The sequence below is a fragment of the Streptopelia decaocto genome, assembly GCF_964273445.1.
Source record: "Streptopelia decaocto genome assembly, chromosome: 7".
Lineage (NCBI taxonomy): Eukaryota > Metazoa > Chordata > Aves > Columbiformes > Columbidae > Streptopelia > Streptopelia decaocto.
Window position 1 is genome coordinate 50,989,397 of NC_138661.1, and position 23,315 is coordinate 51,012,711.

The 23,315-nt window shown below is 41.2% G+C and overlaps 1 protein-coding gene across 1 annotated transcript in view; it reads left to right on the forward strand.

The window, feature by feature from the left end:
• Nucleotides 1–23,315, forward strand: part of LOC309442516 (mucin-5B) — a gene marked incomplete at its 5' end in the record, with an annotated part of 46,881 nt that overhangs the window by 22,852 nt on the left and 714 nt on the right. The window contains 26 exons of the mRNA XM_082058401.1: nucleotides 360–470; nucleotides 1,218–1,397; nucleotides 1,794–2,030; nucleotides 2,937–3,093; nucleotides 3,283–3,411; nucleotides 3,836–3,920; nucleotides 4,127–4,164; nucleotides 8,271–8,426; nucleotides 9,595–9,687; nucleotides 10,386–10,627; nucleotides 11,139–11,316; nucleotides 11,625–11,875; nucleotides 12,300–12,483; nucleotides 13,747–13,939; nucleotides 14,610–14,788; nucleotides 15,298–15,367; nucleotides 15,519–15,640; nucleotides 15,994–16,025; nucleotides 16,474–16,651; nucleotides 17,674–17,778; nucleotides 18,412–18,452; nucleotides 19,000–19,122; nucleotides 20,077–20,172; nucleotides 21,302–21,430; nucleotides 22,325–22,364; nucleotides 23,120–23,243. Of these exons, the coding sequence (XP_081914527.1) occupies nucleotides 360–470; nucleotides 1,218–1,397; nucleotides 1,794–2,030; nucleotides 2,937–3,093; nucleotides 3,283–3,411; nucleotides 3,836–3,920; nucleotides 4,127–4,164; nucleotides 8,271–8,426; nucleotides 9,595–9,687; nucleotides 10,386–10,627; nucleotides 11,139–11,316; nucleotides 11,625–11,875; nucleotides 12,300–12,483; nucleotides 13,747–13,939; nucleotides 14,610–14,788; nucleotides 15,298–15,367; nucleotides 15,519–15,640; nucleotides 15,994–16,025; nucleotides 16,474–16,651; nucleotides 17,674–17,778; nucleotides 18,412–18,452; nucleotides 19,000–19,122; nucleotides 20,077–20,172; nucleotides 21,302–21,430; nucleotides 22,325–22,364; nucleotides 23,120–23,243 (3,473 nt within the window). The remainder of the gene's footprint in view (nucleotides 1–359; nucleotides 471–1,217; nucleotides 1,398–1,793; nucleotides 2,031–2,936; nucleotides 3,094–3,282; nucleotides 3,412–3,835; nucleotides 3,921–4,126; nucleotides 4,165–8,270; nucleotides 8,427–9,594; nucleotides 9,688–10,385; nucleotides 10,628–11,138; nucleotides 11,317–11,624; nucleotides 11,876–12,299; nucleotides 12,484–13,746; nucleotides 13,940–14,609; nucleotides 14,789–15,297; nucleotides 15,368–15,518; nucleotides 15,641–15,993; nucleotides 16,026–16,473; nucleotides 16,652–17,673; nucleotides 17,779–18,411; nucleotides 18,453–18,999; nucleotides 19,123–20,076; nucleotides 20,173–21,301; nucleotides 21,431–22,324; nucleotides 22,365–23,119; nucleotides 23,244–23,315) is intronic.

Consider the following 23,315-nt stretch of genomic DNA (forward strand, 5'->3'; position numbering starts at 1 on the left):
ATGTATAATTGCATGGAATGAGACAGTACTCAGTGAGATATTTTGTTATCCTTAAATTTCAATCAGTTCTGATAATTTTAAGAAAAAATAATCTTACCTTTTTGACTGTGTAGGACTGGTGCTATGAAAACCTCAGCTTTTTCCATAGCTTTTCTCTTTGAAATTCCTCGTAAAGTATGAACCTGCCAACAGGTCAGCTGACACCAGATTCTTCTAAAATAGATAGAGTTTTGATGAATAAAAAAGGGACAAAATAGCAGAAGTCAGATTGAATTGTCATTCATTTAGAGCCCTTAAATTGTTGAAGACTAGTATACTTGTCTGAAAAGATCTAATACAACATTATCTATTTTTCTAAGGATTTTTGCCCCAATAACATGGATGCTGGCACCTTCCGAATTGTAATTCAGAACAACGCCTGTGGGAAGTCGCTCTCCATCTGCTCCCTAAAGATCACACTAATTTTTGAGGTTTGTCTAGAACTGGTTATAACTTAGGAGCTGCAGCCTCAGTTTTGTAGCAGTTAGTGTGGTATTCCCTCACATTCCAACTTGGTGCTAGAAAGTACCTATGGAAGTCAAAGAGCCTGAAAACAGAGGCAGACAAGCTGGAAAAGGTTTAGGTATTTGGTCTTAAGAGGTCTGGACACTTCTGCAGGTGATAGCTTAGACACAGGGAGTCAATAGCACTCTATGTGTGCATGCGTGTGTGTGTTTGCATCTGTGACTTAGTGGTATAGGAGTAATGGTAAAGTTTTTAAAGGAGAATGTTTCTGTATCATGATTTGAGCACAAGGCAGATGCAACTAGAGAGAGAAGTGTTTCTTCTCTCCAGCTTAGACTTAGCATTTCCCCAAAGTATACACAAAAGAGATTTCTCCCATAGTGGGAGGTCAGGGGATGGTGAAAAAAAGGAACATGACAAGGGGTGTTCTAGCATGCCCAATTGCCCACTCACTCAGGAGCTACTGTGCCAGCAGAATAGATTCCATCTAGATTGAGGACAATGTCTGTGACCATGAGGTTAAGGTTTGTCATGCAAGAGCAGACGTTTCCCATTAAACTTGGTGGGTCTTGTCTGTGGCTCACATGTCTGGCAATAGATCAAGATGTAGTGTGAAGAGTACAGAAAAATGAGAAGAAGAGGTAAAATACCAGTGCTGTTACACTAAGGTTTCTGCTCAGTTACCTTCTGTGCACTGTATCTGTTCCTTGTAGAGCAGTGAAATCAGGCTCTTGGAAGGAAGAATTCAGGAGATAGCCACTGATCCGGGAGCTGAGAAGAACTACAAAGTGGATCTCAGAGGAGGATATATTGTGATTGAAACAAATCAAGGGATGAACTTCATGTGGGACCAAAAGACTACTGTTGTTGTTCATGTGGCACCATCTTTCCAGGTCGGTATGGGATGGACAGAGAGTTATCACTTCAAACTCAAAGTTACGCATCCAGAACTGGAGCCTCAGTTTGAAAAGCTGGGCTTGGAAAAGTGGTTGGTTCAGTGGACAAGAAGGAACAAGCAGGCCATGTCTTGTATCCTATTTCATTGTTCATTAAGGATGAAACACTTCAGAATATTTGGAGCTAGAAGTAAAGCCAGACACTTTGCTGTATTGGAGGGCTAACAGAGTGATAATTGTCACTTGAATTCCAGCTTTTTTAATGCTGTACTTTGATGACAGTTTAGAAATTTGCAGCTGTTTAACTTTGGGCTGTTCTGTAGTTCATTTCTGTCAGAGTGGGCTGGACTCAAAAGAAACAAACCATTTACTGTACCTATGCAAATTTCCCAGGGAAAAGTCTGTGGCCTTTGTGGGGACTTCGATGGCCGTTCAAAAAATGACTTCACAACCAGAGGGCAGTCTGTGGAGATGAGCATTCAGGAGTTTGGAAACAGTTGGAAAATAACAAGCACCTGCTCAAACATAAACGTGACAGACCTGTGTGCCGATCAGCCTTTTAAGTCTGTCCTGGGACAGAAGCACTGCAGCATCATTAAAAGTAATGTCTTTGAAGCTTGTCACAGTAAGGTAATCCTGTTCTCTCATCCTCAGTAGTTTCACACTAGTTGTTCGTTGCTATTATGCAGTACATTTGAACACAAATAGTTACTACTAAAGGCTATTATACAGCATCCTCAAGTACAAGGGCTACCTGTCTCAAAACGTCAGTTTACCGCTGTGCCAGTTGAATCCTGTTGCACAGTACTGAGGAAACAGCAGTGCTTGTTTTGAGCAGCTGAGGACAAAGAGGATAATAGTTGGCCACCAGAAGAAAAAAGTTAGCTATCAGTTTATAAAATCTAGAGATAAGTTAACACGGGACTGTTTGTATGGGCATCCTTGAGAAAGTTTATTCAAATTACCTAAAGAGATTAATTATTTGGTTTATTTTAGACATTAATTAGTCTAAACAGAAGCAAGGCTACTAATAGTTAATGAGAATGTCTATACAAAACTTTAGTGAAGTTTAATAAGCCATTTTAAAAGCAAACTTGGCTTAATTTCCTTGGTTAGCTCATGTTGGCACAGGTTAAAACTAGAGACATGAAGTTCAGTGGAAATATTATAGGATTTCCTTTTATACTCAAGTATTATCTCTCAGAAACTGCACACACTGCATAGTTGTGCTAACCCAAAGCAAGGCAGTTCAGTCCTGCAGAATTTACACTGGAAAGACATTTTTAGTGTAAATGCCAGTACTACACACAAAAGGATGAGAAGATTTAGAATCCAGTTGTACCAGGCAGGTGAAAATAGAAAACTACCTGTTGTAAAATATCATAGCTCCTTTATGACAGTAACAGTCTGTCACAGACTTAGCCTGGTTCTGCCAAAGAAACTACCAGTGGATTGCAGAAATTCAGAGCTCATTGTCTCATCAAAATACAGTGCATCAGTACAGCTGTGGTAACAAATCTGTTGGTATTTTGATAGGTGAACCCAATACCATATTATGAATCTTGTATTTCTGACTTCTGTGGCTGTGACAGTGTGGGAGACTGTGAGTGCTTTTGTACCTCAGTTGCTGCTTATTCAAGAAGCTGTAGCAGAGCTGGTGTCTGTATTGATTGGAGAACACCTGCCATTTGTCGTAAGTATTGCACTAAAAATGCAAACAGAAAAGCAGTTCTCCGTGTGCTCAGGCACATGGGAGGTAAAGCAGGGCAGAATTCTGACATCACTGTACATATGTGACTTAACACAATCTTGTTTACAAGATTTAGAAAATAACTCCTGTCTGGTGTCTGAGACTTGGAGGTTTTTTATTCTTCTGTTCCAGCTGTGTTCTGTGATTATTACAATCCACCTGACAAGCATGAGTGGTTCTATAAGCCCTGTGGAGCCCCTTGTTTAAAGACCTGCAGGAATCCAAAAGGGAAATGTGGGAACTTGTTATACAGTTTAGAAGGTAATTCTTGGTTGACTTTGGTACAGTTTATGGGAGCTGAAGCTATTAGTCGGGTCTTAAATGTCTTAAGTATCAAGGTTGCTGAAAGCCTGCCTCATTTGCCCCAGAAATGCCTTGACTATACCTCACCTGTGTGATGGTGCCATTCATAGCATAACTTGCCTGTTGCCCTTAAATCTGGGGCATAAAAGGTCATTCAGTCTAAACTTGCAAGGAATAATTATCTGTTGATGAACAGAGTCAATTAAAACTTTTGGGAGAGAGGGAAAAAGGATGTGGAAAAATAATTGGTAGTATAAATAAAATTCATACTAGGATCACATTCATTTTGGGATCAAAGCTCCATCTGATAGAAGTATTTATGTTTTGTCCCTGGATCCATGTAAAACAGACTAAGAATGCTTTGTTTACTTTAACTTTCCAGGCTGTTACCCAGAGTGTAGTCCTGACAAGCCATATTTTGATGAGAAGAGCAGGGAGTGCGTCTCCCTCCCCAACTGCACTTCATGGTAGGTCAGTTGATGGTAAGAGAGAGAGAACAGGATGGGAAATGACAAGCTAGGTGATGTTTGGTTTATATTCATAGGCAGTGGCAATTATCATTAAATCCTCCAGGAGCAGGCTTTTATGTAAAAGTAGATACCGCTGCAGATGTTGCTATCCCACATAAAGACTCAAGTCAATAAAACAAATCTCCTTTTCTCTTTATCTTCAGTGATCCTGAAGAGAAACTATGTGCTGAAGATGCCGAAGGTAATTTTTCACCACTCTCACCATTCATTGAGTGATGATAGGACTGAAACATCCAAACATCACATATAATTGCAGGTATATTGGTAATAGGACTCCAGCTAGCTGGTTCAATAGCTGTATGCACAGCAGTACGAATATACTTTGATAAGCAAAATGCAGCCTTTGGCCTGAAGAACTGTCTAAAGGATAAACATAGGGAGGAAAGAGAGAGGTGTGAAATGTGAGATTCATCTCACCCAGGTAAATACCACTTCTCCATGTTTACAGTTCCTTGGTAGTCACTGAAGGCAGAAAGAAAGCAGTCTGAAGTAGGCCATTCATAGTATTTGTTTTAATAAGCACCTCTAGAATAGGGCAAATCTTATAGAGCTTCTATTTCCTGACCACTAATTTCATAATAAACCTAGACAGATAGCTTATGAGAGACATTTTTGTATGTCTTAAGGACACACTTGCTTAAAGTATGGTAACGGTTCATTCCCAGATCTTAGAGAAACCACATCTCAAAATGCAAATTGACCCAGTAGACAACACATTTTCAGTTTTGCTGATTTTTTTCAAATGATAGGTATATTCCCTTGGATTCCTGAATGCATACTCTCCAAAACCTGGAGAGCTTCTCGTATAGAATCAAACCAAACCAAACCGAATCGAATAGAACAGAACAGAATAATTTCAGCTGGAAGAGATACTCAGGATCACCAAGTCCAACCATAACCTGACTCTAGCACTAATCCACGTTCCTAAGAACCTCATCTATACACCTTTTAAACACCTCCAGGGATGGTGACTCCACCACTTCCCTGGGTAGCCTGTTCCAATGCCTGACAACCTTTTCCATGAAGAATCTTCTCCTAATATCCAATCTAAACCTCCCCTGGCACAACTTAGGGTCATTTCCTCTTGTCCTATCACTTGCAACTTGGGAGAAGAGACCAACACCCTCCATGCTACAACCTCCTTTCAGGTAGTTGCACACAGCAATAAGGTCTCCCCTCAGCCTCCTTTTCTCAAGGCTAAACAGCCCCAGTTCCCTCAACCACTCATAAGATTTGTGCTCCAGGCCCCTCATCAGCTTTGTCACCCTCCTCTGCACTCTCTCTAGTATCTCAATGTCTTTCTTATGATGGGGGTCCCAAAACTGAACAGTGTTCAGGGTGAGGCCTCACCAGCGTCAAGTACAGTGGCATGATCACTCCTGTAGTCCTGCTGGCCACACCATTTCTGATACAGATCTTTTCTGCCAGGCAGCTTTCCAGCCACTCTTCCCTGAGCCTGTAGTGCTGCCTGGGGTTTTTGTGACCCAAGTGCAGGACCCAGCACTTGGCCTTGTTAAATCTCATACAATTGGCCTCGGCCCAACCATCTAGATTGCTCTGTATGGCCTTCCTACCCTCCAGAAGATCAACACTTCCACTTAATTTGGTGTCATCTGCAAGCTTCCTGAGGGTGCATTCAATCCCCTTGTCCAGATCATTGATAAAGAGATTAAACAGAACTGGCCCGAATACTGAGCCCTGGGGAACACCACTCATGACCGACTACCAACTGGATATGTCTCTATCCACCACAACTCTTTTGGCCTGGCCATCCAGCCAGTTCTTTATCAGTCACAGAGTACATCCATTCAGGCCATGAGCTGCCGGCTTTTCCAGGAGAATGCTGTGGGATATGGTGTCAAAGACTTTACTGAAGTCTAGGTACACAACATCCACAGCTTTTCCCTCATCTAACTAGATGGGTCACCTTGTCATAGAAGGAGATCAGGCTGGTCAAACAGGACCTGCCTTCCATAAGCTCATGTTGACTGGGCCTGATCATATGGTTCTCTAGTATTTGCCATGTGATGTTACTCTAGATCATCTGCGCCATGACCTTGCCTGGCACTGAGGTCAGACTGACAGGTCTGTAGTTCGCTGGATCCTCCTTCTGGCCCTTCTTGTAGATGGGCATCATGTTAGCCAAGTTCCAGTCAACTGAGACCTTCCCAGTTAGCCATGATCACTGATAGATAATAGAAAGTGGCTTAGTGATCACTTCTGCCAGCTCTCTCAGCACCCTTGGATGTATCCTATCTGGCCCCACAGACTTGTGGGTGTCCAAGTGGTGTAGCAGGTCATTAACCATTTCCCCTTGGATTATTGGGGCTTCATTCTTCTCCCGATCCCTGTCTTCTGACTCAGGGGGCTGGATACCTGGAACACCACTGATCTGACTATTAAAGACTGAGGTAAATATGGCATTTGGTACCTCAGCCTTTCCCTCATCTTTTGTCAAAATTCTCCTTAGCCCTCTTTTTGTAGTTGATATATTTATAGAAACATTTTTGTTGCCTTTTACAGCAATAACTAGGCTGAGCTCTATTTGGGATTTGGCCCTTCTAATTTCCTCCCCACTTAACTTCATGGCATTTTTGTTTTCCTCTTGAGAAGCCTGCCCCTCCTTCCAAAGGCTGTAAATTCTCTTTTTATTCCTAAGTTCCAGCCACAGCTCTCTATTCAGCCAGGCCAGTCTTCTTTCCCACCGGCTCGCCTTCCAGCACACAGGGTCATCCTGCTCCTGCGCCTCTAGGATTACCGTCTTGAGGAGAGACCAGCCTTCCTGGACTCCTTTGCCCTTCATGTCAGCCTCCCAAGGGACTTTGCCAACCAGCCTCCTAAACAGATCAAAGTCTGCCCTTCAGAAGTCCAAAGCAGCAGTTCTGCTAACCACCCTTCTAACTTCTCGAAGAACAGAGAACTCAATTATTTTATGGTCGCTATGCCCAAGGCAACCTCCAACACGTTTCCCATGAGTCCTTCTCTAGTTACAAAGAACAGATTCAGTGGGGTGTCTTCCCTAGTAGGCTTGCTAACCAGCTGTGTCAGGACCTTGTCTTCCATGCACTCCAGGAGCCTCCTAGATGGCTTCCTCTCTGCTGTGTTGTATTTCCAGCAGACATCTGGTAGCTTGAAGTCCCCCAAAAGAACAAGGGCTAGCGACTGGGAGACTTGTCTCAGCTGCCTGCAAAATATTTCATCTGTCTCTTAATCCTGATTGGGTGGCCTGTAACAGACCCCCACCAGGATGTCCACCTTGTTGCCCTTCCCCTTGGTTCTCACCCATAGACACTCGACCCTCAAGTTCCAGACAATCAAAACACTCCCTAACACACATGGTTACCCCACCTCCTCTCCTTCCTCACCTATCCCTTCTGAAGAGTTTATAGCCATCTAATGCAACACTCCAGTTATGAGAGTCATCCCACCATGTTTCTGTGATGGCAACTATATAATAGCTTTTCTACCTCACAATGGCTTCCAGCTTCTCCTGTTTGTTGCCCATGCTGCATGCATTCATATAGATGCACTTCATCTGGGCTATTGATCCCACTACCTTTTTCGGGTGAGAAGCCCTAACTCCTCTGTGGCCATCCTCAAGTGCTTCCACAGTTTCTAACAACAATAACCCTTGTGTTTCTCCTGCCATGTGGCTCTCCATCCCCTACCTCCACTGGGATGGCAGACTGAAGGGCCTCACTAGAACTTCTCTCAAATACTGACATGTCACCCTTGGGTATATCTCTGCCACACTTGGTTTCCTCCCCACCCTGCCCCTTCAAATCTAGTTTAAAGCCTTCTCAATGAGCCCTGCTAACTCCGGACCCAGTATCCTTTCCCCACATTTATATTTAAATGAAACTGTTCATCACTGAATGCTCCTTATTAGTATGTGGAAGTGGCTATGCAGCACCTAATGAGCCAGTGTTTTATCACTCAGCAAGGCAGTAATCCCAGTCACATTCCCTGCCGAGAGGCAATGCACCTGTTCTCTGTGCTGGGTGAAGACAGTGCCAGTTCTGATGCTTTCACCAACCAGTAATTGTTTTATGCAAGATGACTCCAACAAACACCAGCAACAACAAAAATCCAACCCACTTTGTGTAAATGAGGTAGACTGTCAGTGCAACTTCTCAAGTAGAAACTGCAAAGGTGTTTCAGCCAGGTAATACATGTTTGATGATATGAGCTATAGAAGGGTAAATCCAGAGCTTGGTTTTATTTTCATTTGTATTTATGTAACAAGAGTCCCCTATTACCATGGTGTTTGCTTTTTTGGTGTCTCAGATTGCCTTTGCTGCTACAATGGAAAGACCTATACTTTAAATGAAACCATATACAGCCATGTATATGGGACTGAGTGTGGTGATGCTGTCTGTGGTCCCAACGGGGAGATCATTAAAACACTCATCCCTTGCAGAACACCATCTACGCCAGCACAAGGTACTAGATTTATAAGAGGTTTGGTGGTGGTTTTATGAAAGTCTGTAATGGTAATAAAATTCTTACATTTTGAAAAAAAGACTCCTACTGCGTGTTTAGGATAAGCATGGTATTTAAGGCAGTTGAAGGTTCAGGAATGAGGGGTCAGAGCTTGTGAGTCCCATGGTGGAGACCCAAAGTGCAATTTTTATATATTCTTACTGTCAATGGGCTAAAAAGAGAATAGAGACATCTAGCCATTTCTCAGGACAGCTGTTACAATGACCTTGGACCTATCATAGTTGACACTCTGGTGTTGCTGGTCCCAATATTTCATACATCTAAACTTTGTTTTTCTCCTTATTATTGCCTATAACAGACTATGGTTCTTACTGTACTGTTTTCTGCATTGGAATAAGTTGGTCTCAAATGAGTCACTGGACCAAGAAAATGAAACTGCCTGGCAGTTTATTGCCTTCCCAAAAGAGACATTGAAGGGTGAAGAGGATGTGAATGAACAGAAAATAGGAAATAAAAGGAAATAAAGAAAAAGGTGGAATTTTGCCAAACCACTATAACAAAGAAAAATATGTTACTAAAAATATGTGTATTATCCTGGTAGCAAATTATACAAGGAGGACAAGGAAAATCAAAAGTTAGCTTCTCAAGTGAGTAGAAGAGCTAAAGACTTGATGCTGAGCCTTTGTGTTTGGCATTTACCAAACAAGTGCAAGAAGACGTGTAATGGAGTAATAGCTAGAAAAGGAAGGACTGTTGAAAGCAGAATGTAGGTGGCATAGTAAAACGTCTAGATGATCTGCCTGCATTTAAACCAAAAGATTATTTGCAACAAAGTATTAAAAGACAAAATGGTGTGCCACTAGAAATCACCTCTCCAAAATCTGGTGAAGTTCTGCAGGATTAGGAAGTTCAATTAAACCTTAAATTTGAATGAATAAGTGACAGTAGAAGGGCAGGTTATTGTATTCTATATAGAAAAAAATTCTAGTAGCATATAGAGTATATAAATACAGGGAGGATGGTTTTGGTGTGTACCTGTACAGAATGTGGGGGGTTATAAATTTTTTTTTTCCCTCTTTTTGTAATTGTAGAGAATATAAGAGATGCCATAGTGCTTGACAGTAGAGTAGCAGAGGATGTGAATACTAATTGATTTAATTTCCCACAGAACTACATATGCAACTTGTAACATCTGCAGCTCTATCATCAATAGTAGCCACGCCCTGCTTCTGCAATGAGAATGGACAATTGATACAAATGGGTGAGAAACCAAGCAAATATTTTTTCTGCACCATAGATGTGGGAACATGTACTGTTAGCTACAGGTGCTTCAGCAAGAGCTCCTTCATCCTACTGGAGCTACATGTTACTACAAGTTGTTACATGTTTGAACAGTAACTAACACATTCAGAACTACAGCTCTCCCATATCCTATAACTTTGTCCTGTTTTGGATATCCCTGGTGTAAGGAAGCTTATACCAGATGCTAAGTTCAGTGGACTCCAGCACAACCCCCAAATTCCAGACTGCTGAACAAGGGTTTGTTCAGCAGTCACATTCCAAAAACAGAGCAGGGAAGACTTGTCATGTCTTAGTAGCACCTGAACAACTTCTCTGCTGGTCTTTGTGAAGACCAGATGCACTCTGTGATATATTCAATATTCTCTCCTGTTGTACCCATTTTCAATTCATGCTAGAGTACCTAAGAGCAGATTTTCAGATTAACCACCTGTGACCCTCCCTCGACCTTTTCGATATGGATGAATGGAGCTCTGTTTCAGTCACTGAACTCAAGAAGGTGCAGACAGACAGTCACACCCGAGCATAGCCATCAGGTACAGGCAGACCCAGCTAGTTAAATACAGGGCTGAGTATGTGGCTGATCTGTGATGTGTGAGCCTTGAGAGTTGCCAATTTAATGCACAATTCAGTGCTAACAGTTGGATTTTGGCCTTGCAGGAGAAAACATTTCTCTGCCAGTGAATATATCAGGTCATTGTGCTTACTCCGTTTGCAATACATCGTGTCAGATTGAATTAATTTGGGCAGAGTGTAAAATTGGTCACACTGAGACCCTCAAGATCTGTGATCCAGACTCTGAAGGCTGTCCACCAACATCTGCTCCCAGTACAACAAGCCAAGTTCCTGCTTCCACGGGGACTTCCTTTAGCGACTGCCTTGGGCTCATTCCCCCCAGAAAGGTGAGAGACTTGAAAGCATATGTATTTCTTCAGCTACAGCATTGCCTACAGCCAACATTTGGTGTTCCTCTCTGATGCTGGTAACCACTACTGCAGCTGGATTGTAGATGTGGCTGAATTAGATGATTTAGAAGTATACTAGAAGCCCCAAAGTAACTCAGGGAATAAGTTGAAGATTATTCTTTCCATGTGAAATATCTAAATGATTGTATGTGGGCAGAGCTACCTAAGCTGAACCAGGCCAGGAAACCACATCTGGAACGGTGTCATCATCAGAAGCAGTCAGGACCATAGGAATGAGTCCTATATAAAATGTTGTAGAACAGGAGTAGTTATCAAGGCTCTGTGGATTGCTATGTGTTTCATGTTGCCTGGTTTCCAGAGAAAGAGTAGATATCAAGTAACGCCATGCTAGACAATTAACTGAATGGAGTTGCTGTCTGTAATTTAAAAAAATTTGTCACATTACTTTGCTATGTGCCTCTTCTCTTATTTTTCAATCCATCAATAGTTTAATGAAACATGGAACTTTGGAAACTGCCAGATTGCCACATGCCTGGGAGAAGAAAACAATATTAAACTGTCCAGCATAACTTGCCCTCCTCAGCAACTGAAACTCTGTGTCAATGGTTTCCCTTTCACGAAACACTATGATGAAACAGGTTGCTGTGAAGTCTTTGAGTGTCAATGTAAGTACTGAGGCAGGAGAATCCCTGACATTTATGTTATGTTCAGCTGGGCATCAAGAAAGATAAGTCTATGTAGTCAACATCTATATTATGTTCATATTATAATAATTCAGTAGAATGTAATGAAACAGAAGTCTCACCTAAAATATTGGCTGTTAAGAGTAGATAAGAGTGTCCTTGTTGGGTTAGTTTTTCTTTATTGTACTGGTTTTTCAGCTTTCACTTAAAGTGAGTAAAAGACTTAAAACTAGCTAATACTTACAGGAAGATCAGAAGCCAAACTCGAAGTCTGTTACTCTGTCTTCCAGGTATTTGCAGTGGATGGGGAAATGAGCATTATGTGACTTTTGATGGAACATATTACAATTTTAAAGAAAACTGCACCTATGTCCTGGTCAAGTCAATTCATCCTGACTCTCACAACTTCTGGATTCACATAGACAACTACTACTGTGGTGCCATTGATGGAGGAATTTGTTCAATGTCCCTTCTCATTTTTCACTCCAACTCTGTTGTTACTCTGACACAAGCAATGGAACATGGAAAAGAAACAAACGTGGTAAAGTAATGTGTTAAGATGAATTCTCGATACTACATTTCTGCAGTTATATTACTGCACTTCTAAATGTCCTGTCACTACAATGGATGAAGCTTGTAAAAAGTGGAAGGGGTAGGAAATACAACTTCATTGCTTTCTTTCTCTGTTTTCCTTTGTATTAACAAGAAAAATGCATATTCTAAAAACTTGGGGAATGATCACTTAATTGAAAGTTATGTTTTTCTTCCTGACATGAGAATTCAAATATAAATTACAACATATTAAAAGGAGTCATAGAGAACTGTTTCGATGAATGCCTTAGATTGACTTCATTTGGTGTACCTGAGGTCTGAATGTGTGCTGCTCTACTTTCTGGTTGCACAAACCGGATGCCTTACTCAACGGAAGGATGTCCATAGAGACCTTTTTTTCCACTTCATTTCAGATTTTGTTCAATGATAAGAAAGTTGCTCCAGACATTTCCAAGAATGGTATCAGGATAACCAGTTCTGGTCTTTATGTCATAGTTGAAATACCTGAATTAGAAGTTTATGTCTCCTACAGTCGACTTGCATTTTACATAAAACTCCCTTTTGGAAAGTTTTATAACAATACCATGGGACTGTGTGGTGAGTGTCTTTATTAGCTGACAGTAATGAATGCAATAAATTTTCCTCCTTCTTTCTCTTGTACCCTTGTAAATGTCTCTAAATGCTTGTAATTCCACTGATTTCTATTTCTCACAAATTTTAACAAATTGATCTCTATTTGGGGGAAAGACACTGTTAGGTGGCAGAGTTTTAAGTCACTTCCTTTCATTCTGTTCACAGTCTGCTAATGGATAGAGTACATTGCCAGGGGTAATGATAATATGAATTGGGGATTCTGTAGGGACAGCAACACTATTGTCAACTTCTAGTAGTTGGAAACGTCCTGGGGGGAGTTCTGTTATTGGAATTATGCACGAGTCAAATGTTAAGTCTTTGAAAGCTGTGTACTCATAGGTCCAATATCATTGATGTCCGATAGCTTTTAGAGTTAGGTCAGGCTCATCAATTTCATCCATTATGTACAGGATTTGTAGGGATGGAAGGGCAAGTAAGACAAGTACAATGGCTGGTAAGATTGTCCAGATTATTTCAAATTCTTGTGCATCAACGGTGTTTGAAGATAATTTTTCTATCAGTATAAGTGCTAGAAGATACAGGACTAAGCTACAGATTGCTAGGGTGACTATTAGGGCATGATTGTGGAATTTGACAGGCTCTTCTATGGCAGGGGATGAGGCATCCTGAAATCTGAATTGTGAATGGTTGGCCATTTGAGAAGTACAGGATTTTCATCTGTGATTTAGTCTTGACAAGGCTGCATAATGGGTTTGCTAACATCTAATAAGAAAGAAGCATAAGTTGTTTGATGCAGTTGGCTTGAAATGAGCGTACAAGGGTTCAATTCCTTCCATTCTTGTACTTGAACAAATGCTGGTTCTTCAAAGGTGTGATAGGAAGACGGACAGCCATGGATTCGTTTGATCCTGGCTCTTTCTAAGACCTTCCTGTCAATCATATATATTTGATAGGGGAATGAATGAAATCTGGAGGGTCCTGTGCTAGACAGCCATCCTAGGTGCTTTAGCCATCAGGAGAAATGCATGAACCAACACATCAACTCTAGCATGAACCAACACATCAACTCTAGTTTTCATGAGTAACTTGACAAACTATTTTTCCTAGTCTTCTCTTTCTACAAAAAGTTCCTGTGAACTCATCCAGGACCACACGTGTTGTTACCCTCCCACAAGGAAGTGAACTTCCTTCCAGGTTTTCTCTAGAAGCAGCTTCATCAGCACCTACTGTCCTCAAACTCTTACTTTGTTTTTCTATTGCTACCAGGTACCTGCACCAACCAGAAGACTGATGATACTATGAAGAGGAACGGGGAGGTTATCAAGTCCTTGAAAGAGATGGCATTAGATTGGAAAGTCCCAGATCCTACCAACAGATACTGCAACCCAGGTGTCTCAGAACCAACTGAGATTGAATATCATCAGCACTGTGAGCCTTCTGATCTGTGTAAAATCATCTGGTAAGACAAGTCCCAAAAATGTCAGAAAAATAAGTCCACAAGACAATTTTGTGCTTCACTACATGGGTTGGGTGAACTGCTTATAGGATATCATCAAAATATTAAGTGTAGCATACCTTGAAAAACTGAGCAGCGAACTGATATGTTCCTGAGTTTGGCAGATCCTTTTCAGCCACATCATCAAAACGTGTCTTCCTTTAATAGTGTCTGCTGCTTGGCACTCCCTCTGCCTGTCAGTTCTGGAGAAGCCAACTAGAAACTAGCTGTAATTCAATTTCTCAGAGCTCTGGATTAAAAGATACACAGTCAGACTCTAGTAAGAAAATGTGTGTGTGTTTTTAAAATAATTCTGTGGTTTAAACAGGATTGTCAAACATGCTGACAGAAAAATATCAACATATAGAATTATAGCTGTGAGCTCTGTGGGAGACTTTTCTTTGCAGGTATCAGTCCAACATAAAATAACTTCCTTTCAAAGTATTGTAAAGAACGGGAGGTAAAGCTCATTCTTAATTAAGCTGTGTGGGTGTATTGCGTATCAGAGTACTTTGTAGTTACATCTTTACCTTGAGGTTTTCTGGGTGGGGAAGGGTTTGGTTATAAGTTAAATTCTTCATTGGATGTAGCCAATTGAAGTGAAATGCCATGTCTGTCTCCTTGCTTTGTGAAGGAACCTGACCGAGTGCCATGGTGTGGTCCGTCCACAACCCTACTATGAGGCATGCGTGGCCAGTGGGTGCTCAGAACGCCAACCCAGCACTGAGTGCCAGAGCATGCAGACCTATGCAGCCTTGTGCGGGCTCCATGGGGTTTGCGTGGACTGGAGGAGGCAGGCAAATGGGCAGTGTGGTAAGCCTGAGAAAGACCTGCTGGTGGTGAAGCAACTCTGGTCTGTTCTTTCCTCACCTACATGCCTGTTTGTGTTCCTCCACAACATCAGACTTCAATCTCTCCTGAGCTGCTCTGGACCTGAGAAAAAATAGGAACAAATAAAAGACGTTGTTCAAGTCCAGAACTGGTGAAAAACAAGTGGGAAACAGGTCCATAGTCTCTCCTGAGCAGCTCAGCTGAGAAGTCCTATGTGTTACCTAGAGCTTCATCACTAGATGGCAATGCACAGCTTCTCCGTGCTTTGCCGTGCTCAGAGTGACCCAGTGATACAGGGGCAAGCACTACCAGTACTGTCGCAAGCATCTTGCTGAATCTTTTGATCCACTCTTGATGAAGCTGCAGGGACTCCCTCCCTCCGCTGGAGCCTGGGCTTTGTGGACCTGTGGGGCAAGCACTTTTAGTGTGTGTTTTGTGTGTTGTGCACATGGGTCTGGACTTTCTAATCTATGTGTTATGATGTTCCACAGAGGCCAGCTGTGCTCAGGATCAGGTGTACAAGCCATGCAGAGAAGCAAAAAGAAACACTTGCTTCAGCAGGTGAGTGATTTCTAGGGCACTTTTGAAGTCCATAATTTCAAAATTGCTGAGGAAGGCTGGAAGTTCACATTTTGTGGGGATTTAGATGTCTAATTTCCTTGGGGTAGTTTTCTGCCTCTCATTCATCCCTGTTTTTGTTCTAATTGTGCAGAGAAGTTGTTACGGACATCCTCCCCTCCCAAACTAACACACCAGTGTTTGTTGAGGGATGCTACTGTCCCGATGGAAAAATTCTGTTGAATGACCATGATGGCATTTGTGTTTCTGTCTGTGGTAAGAAATAATGTAACTGTTGGGATGGGAAGGGGGTATAAGACCCTGACTGGAAGTGCACATTAAAGTGGATGTTCTGGGTACAGAGGAAATAGGGGAACTTTGGTACTGACCCCTTCTTTATAGGCTGGAAATGTTTCAGATTGGCAGTTTCGCCTGCTCTGACTCAGAAAGTGCAGCTGCAAAAGAACAAAGCGGAGGATCTTTGATATCTATTGCATACACAACCTGTGACTTCTGGATCTCTTTCTGGCTGTTTCTCAGATTTTAAGACCTTCCTTCTGTTAATGTTCTTCTTCTATTGTTTTCCCTGGTTCAGTTATCATTAAAGGAATCTGCAATTCATTTTATAGGTTGCACTGCACAAGATGGCTCAGTGAAGCAGGTAAGAAAAAGGAAAATACTGTCTTTATACTGTAGTCAGATGCTGAGACCTCCTATAAAAATGACTGCATTAGTTTCTTCTTTCAATTCTAAACTAAAATATCAGTGAACTGCAATCACAGTGGGGACAAAAACAGCAGATTTTATTAACTCTAGAACTTTATTATTCACTTGAGGTACAGAAGCAGAAATAGCAGTTCATGGGAATCACTTTTTCCTTGTAGAGCGATGATGTTTCCCTTCTGAAAACACATAAAACCATAAAGGAAGGTGGCATATAGTAGCACTTCTTCTTACTGTTTCCTTCTTCTCCCTCTGGGATCTGAACTCTGATTTTCCTACATACCAAATTAAGGCAACCCAGTCCTACACTCTCTTGCAGCAGGCATTCATTAATATAGAGCTTCTAGTTTGTATTCTCTGAATTCATATCCGTATTGTTTTCACAGCCTAAAGAAGCTTGGGAGCATGACTGTCAATACTGTACTTGCGATGAAGTGACTTTTAATATCTCTTGCTTCCCCCGGCCTTGCGCTATATCTCCACCTATCAACTGCACTAAAGAGGGCTTTGTACGCAAAATAAAAACACGTCTAGATGACCCATGCTGCACAGAGACAGTCTGTGGTGAGTAAATAATTCAGCCACCATAATGCGGAATCATTTGCCTTTAACAGCAATCCTCAAGTGAACTCTGGTATCCCTCAGGTACCAGATTCAAATAGACACACTGGAGTGGTATTTTCTTCCATCTACATGCCAGGAGCTCTCTCTGTCAGAAGAGACCTCTTCTGGTACAGTTTGTGTTCTAAATTAGTGTCGTGACCTTCCAGATACTTACATTGGAAAGGTCCCCATGGACCATTGGGACCAACAGGTGCTTCTAAGGATTCTTGATCTTTTGTCCCTTCTGAGACGAAAACGTGATCTTCTCACAGTGATCCATTCACTGAGAAAGGATGTGCTTATCTTCCAGGCTTCTCCAAGGCCTCTTGTGGAGATTCTTTATTTGTGTTTGCTCTCACCATTCCATTTGCATCCTCACAGTCCTAAATGCCCACCACAGCACAGGACCTCATCATCAGCCTGGTCCTAACCCTGACCATTCCCAGCATCTACAGGAAGATGCAGGACAAGGAATCCTTGCAGTGGTGGTGGAATTATTTCTGTTCCTCATCCCTCCATGCTGCCATGCAAAGGTCCATTAGGATCCTTGGATGCCTTGAGGGAGCAGTGGGCACTGTCAGGATGCTTTGCCTTGAATGTCCCAACCTTTACATCTTCGCTTCTCATGCACTATCTCTTCATTTTTTTTCACACTCTGACTCATTTACCTTTACCTCAACTTGTTTCTCTGTCACTCCATCACTTCTCTTTGTTTTTGAGATGAGGGTGTTTAGTTTTTTTGGAGATAACATCCAGTGGAGCAAGAGAAGTGGGAACAAGGGCCAGAAATGTATGTCCAGGGGGAAGCTTTGGAGTAGAACAAGCTTAGAGATACTTTGCCTGAACATGCTCCAAACTACAAAAGCATGTGGTTCAAGAATGATCTCTTTCTACCTAATTCCTTGGATGTTCAAGCTTTGGTCTGCAAGTAGCACTGCTGGACAGGATGCTTTGGCTTATTTTATCTCTGCTGTCTATTGCAGAATGCGATATAAAAACATGTGTTATCAACAAAACAGCATGTGAATTAGGCTTCCAACCAGTGGTTGCTATATCTGAGGATGGTTGTTGTCCTATCTTCTCCTGTAGTAAGTATCACACTTCCTTAAGGTGTTTTATTTATTCCTTGAACTACTTTATTTTTTCTAAGTGAGTCAAAATCACAAGATGTAATCTATCTCCTTCCCTCTCAACCTTTACAATTGGTGCTTTCTCTGTTTTGGAGGTGGAGTAACTGATTTGGGTTCTCTGTAGCTAGTATTCAGTGAGCGTAAGTTATTTATCAGATACTAAAGGTTGGTTACAATGAACCCATCCAGAAGCTCTGCTGCCAGATTATGCTTCCAGATTCACATACCTGACTCAGCTTCTCAATGACTCTGTTACCAGCAATGTGGTAAACAATAAAGAAAAGCTCAATTAATTTCAATTATGGGGGGAAAAAAAAAAAAAAAAAAAAGTTAAATAGATTTTTCGATACAGAAAACACAGAAAAGACCCACTTCATGCATAACATCTGATATTGTATGTAGGCTTCTGAAAAACAATTAGCACCATGTACTAGTTATTTTTTCCCCTTTTTCCCCTCTTGTGTGCGTATTAAGGCTGGTTAATAAGCTCAGTTCTACTCTTTGTCTCCTCTAAATCACAATTCAGACATGAGTACAATAACTGTTCATATCATGCCTACTACATGGTTTTAATTTTATTTTTTCTTCCAGTACCAAAGGGTGTATGTGTTTCTGAAGGAGTAGAATTTAAGGTAGGTTACTTCCAGACACTTCTTTCCATAGGCTAATGCTGCCCAAGCCAGAATTTTCTGAAGTTGTAATAATCAACACTCACATAAAAAGCATAATTAGAATGGCCTGTAATTTTTCTCTGCCAGTGGTCTTATGTACTATTGCAAATGTTACTGAATAGGTAACACTGGAGACCAGTAGCTTGCTTACTAAATGAGATCTTACCTATGTTTTAGAGTCAAGAAGTCAGAACTGTGACTGAATAAAAATTTTACATCTCGTTGGATGTTTTAAGACTGATTACTAGATCAAACTGAGCAAAACTTGAAATAACATAATAACTCATTTAACAAAAGTGATGCACTTGTGAGTGTAAACCTTATGTTCATTTTCTGATACTGACAGTGAGAGATTTTAGAGATCTGGAGGTATTAGTTTCAGCTAGTTCTTCCAAAAATAAATCCTGAGCTTAAGTATTCATTTTTGATAGTCCAGGGGATATATGCTTATTCTAGAACCCGCTGAATTCTTGCCATGGCCTGTCTCCTCTCTCCTCTATATTTCCAGCCTGGGGCAATGGTGCCTAAAAGCTCTTGTGAGGACTGTGTGTGCACAGATGAACAGGATGTAATGACACAGACCAACCGCATCCAGTGTGTTCCAGTGAAATGCCAAAACACCTGCCAGCAGGTCAGCACCATACGTTCAGCCTCCCCAACCATGAACAACGGCTGTTGAGAGGATGTACTATAAAACTGGGATAGTATGATCACTTCATCACTGAAAGATAGCAGCATCTTCTGTTAGATTCTTTGTAAAGTCCTTTTTAGGGTGCTCATTATGTTTGCTCTAGAAGGTTTAAGAGGTCACCGTTGGAAAGGTGCCCCGAGGGAGAATGATTTCAAACCTGTTAAGGAGAAGTCCCACTCCTGAAAGATTATGTTTGTGTTGTTCTGTTGGTGTTGCCCATTGTCAGCTCAAAAAATAAGACTGTAAAGAAACTGCGCAGAGGTTTATACAGACACTTCCTAGCACTTGTGAGCTGAGGGTCTGCACACAAACTATTCAGTCTCTTACTGAATATAAGTGGAGTGATTTCTTTTCCATTCTTGACCAAAGAAGGCCAGACCCACCATTAATACTAAAAATTATTAAAACCATTATCCTTTATCCTGAAGCCTGCCACACCAACACCCACCAAGAGATTAATGGATATCTAAAGCATGGGAGGAAATAACTGATGCATGATCTTCACATGTCTGACAGCAACAATTCTTGTGGATAATCATATCAGATCAAGAACTAGTGGTAGATTGTGCAAGTAATCATACACTGCATTCATTTATCTGGCCTGACTTGTGTGTTAGCCTGGGGGAAGATTAGCCAGTGACAGTCTTCATAGTAACTGAAGTGTCCAGAAGTCTCTATTCAATAAGGGAAATAAATTGTTAGCTTTCATTGTCAGGCTTAAAGGGGCTCCAACAAGTTTGTAAAGGCACTGGAAATGAAACCAGAATGTTGGCTCATTTCCTCTGCCATTTCTTGTCATCTCTCCATCTCTGCCATCTCTTGGCTTTGATTCAAAGGTTGCTTTGCAAACAAGACATCAGGTAACATGGCTAAATGGAAACTTTGCTCCCACAGGGTTTCCACTATGTGGAAGAGGAAGGTCAGTGCTGCAGCCAGTGCCAGCAAGTAGCATGTGTGGCTAATTTTCCATTTGGCAATGTGACCATTGAGGTAAGCACTCCCTTGCTCTGCACACAAGGCTGAACTATCAAGAAGACCTCAGCGTTTTTTGAACCAGTGACATTTTGAGGCTGGGAAGACCCCTAGGAGATTTTAAAATTTCTGTATTTTCAAAATAAAGGTAGATGTTTTTACAGCTGCTCTCTGCTATATGCATCTCGTAGGCACCACTATGGTGAAAATTATGCATCTCTGGCAGGAATAGAAATCATGTTACCCCCTTCTCCTGACATACAGGGGATGGTGACATTGTGTAATACTGCTCTTGCAGAGATACATGAGCTGGGTTCACATAAAATCTGGAAACTGTCATTATCTTGCCCTGGAGATACAGGGCTAAATAGTGTGAGCAAGCTGATATAGCTGTACTACCACCAATTCTGAATCTGCTGAGGCAGAAATCAGAAGTGACATAGCTGCTGTAGTGTAGTGAGACTTGATAACACACTCAAGTAATACATCATGTCTTGTGAGTGTACTGTTGTGTAGACATGGGCTGAGCCTCAGGCTAGTTCTTTGGTTTTATTACAGCCTGCTACTCCTGTGAATGGTTGATGACTCTGTCTCAACCAGTGACCATTTTCTTACATGTTATTGCCTCTCTGGCAGCTCTGGTGTTTTTCATCTTTTCTATTTAATTATTTTATTCCTCGCAAACTAGCTTCTCATGTGCCAATACACAATTTTTATGTTTCCATGAGCAGGTTTTGCATTTATTCATTAACCTTTATGATAAAGACTTCTCTCCTCTTTCACACTTTTTGCTTTTCTTCCATCTGTTAAAAAGCTGTTGAAATACTTTAAAATAATTGTTTTTCTCTTGTTTATATTTTATTCTACATACCTTAATACACCTACCCTCTGGCATTTCTGTTCATACTTCTATGCTCATTCTGTCACCAGCTTTAGATTCTTTCCACCTACGTGGCCACGGAAGGGATTTTGCCCAGGTTGAGAGTTAGTAAGCTTGGTACATAATTTGCAGATGTGAGTTACAGACATCTCAGCATTTTCAGATATGAACCACCCTGTCCCTCTGCTAGTTCATTGATTGTACTACTGTTGCATTATTCAATTTTTATTGCTATACTATATTGGGGTTTTTCCTGTTTTTATTCAGGTTGGAAAGAGTTATAAAGCTCCATATGATAACTGTACACAGTACACATGCACTGAATCAGCAGGTCAGTTTTCCTTGACTAGTACAGTAAAGGTCTGCCTGCCATTTGAAGAATCAAACTGTGTGCCAGTAAGTATTTTAGAACCATAAAAAAAGCCTCCTGGAATGAGCCCTGCTGCTGGTCTGGGATTTTTCTTTACTGTTTTGAATTAGACGCTTCAGTATTTCTTGATCTTTCTGAGATGATCATCCTTGTTTGAAGGAAATATGCTTTTTCAGCCCTGAACGGAATGACCCATGGAAGTACAACAAAACTATTTGGAAACAACCCACACATTTTACTTGTTATGGGATAAGCACTAGAACTTGAAAGAGAAGAGTATTGGGGCAATAGCAAGGTGGGATTTTTCATCACTTGAGAAACATCAGTGTTATGAAATGCAATTGAGCAAATGATAACTCACCGTGGACCTCTAGGGGAACCGATGAACACAGTGTCTTCTGATACGTGGTGCATGACTAAGCTCAGAAGTCGTAGATGAATGAGCAAGAAGTATCATTCATGCCCTGGCTTTCAGCAATTAGTGGTTTCCAGTAACTTTCAGAAGTGTTGTGAGGCTTTGCAGCAGATCTGAAGACCCAAACATGGACAAAGACAGCCATTGACTTGAATTAGCTTTGTGGTAGGTTCTGCACAGGTCAGGCTGTTTAATCCTAGGAGCAGCTGACATCCCGTGGGACTGGGGTTTATGTTCTGGCTTCAGTAGGACCTACATAAGATCAAATACGTGTTACAGGGCATCTTAACTGACTTGCGAAAGGATATATAGTTTTAAGAAAATTCACTCTCTTCCTTGATGGATTTTTTAAGGAGTTTTATACATAATTGGTACACAACTAGGACTGATGAGGAATCTGTGCTGGTTAGAGATGAGGGAATATACCTGAACTCTTATTGTTGCTGCTAGTTGTTTAGCAATATGTGCATCTCAGCTGTTCTGATTATGTTTGCTTTCAATACAGGGGACAGTTGATGTGACTTCAGATGGCTGTTGTAAGACATGTGAGTGCATTAAATCACTGATTCCTTATTCCAATACTGTTAGGTTCTCCCCTGCTTGTCCTGCTTCTGCATGCACTGGGAGTCTACAGTTTCCACAGGCTGGAAGACTCTTCTTACAGCAGCGTTGTTTTTTACCTCACAGCTGAGGCTGAAAATCCACTCAGCTGAGGCCAAAATTCTGCCTCATTCTTCCAATGGGGACACTAAAATTCTTTGATCTCCTTTTCTGCATTTTTAAATAATTGAAATACTGTTAGTTTAAACTATAATCCTGATAAGAAAATTTGTAGAAAATGTTCTCTGTGTTCTTCCACTTGGAAACTGCATGGGAAAAAAGGGTCTTTTTTCTGTAGCATCCACGCAGAAATCGTAGGTTATTATAGAGTCACAAATGTAATTTAAAGCAATTTGAAACAAAACCCAACCAACCAACCAAAACAAACAACCAAACCAAACAAACAAACAAAAAACCAAACACAAACCCTTCATGTCTCCTTTAGGTCTTGGATCAACAGTGTCTTTACATGAATCTATACATAAGTCTTCATTTAAGCTAGTCTACAAATGGAAAAGTGCCTTGACCAACAGGAAATTGTTTTACTGCCTCTTTGCACTCTCATTTGTTTTCTCTGCTTATCCATTAGAAATGTAAAAAGTTTTAGTAGGATCATCTAGACTTGGTTTCCGAGCAGATATTTTTCAAAACATTTACTCTTCAGTCTGAGGAAGTCTAACAGTAGTACTCTCCTGCACAGGTATTGATCTGCCACACAAATGCAAACGCAGTGTGAAAGAGCAGTATATCACCCACAACAACTGCAAGTCAGCTGCTCCGGTCCCAGTGCCCTTTTGTGAAGGGACATGCAGTACATATTCTGTGTAAGTAAAAAAAACCTTTCTCTGTCATCCTCCACGTCTGGTCTTCCTGGGTTCTTGTCACCAATGGTCTGC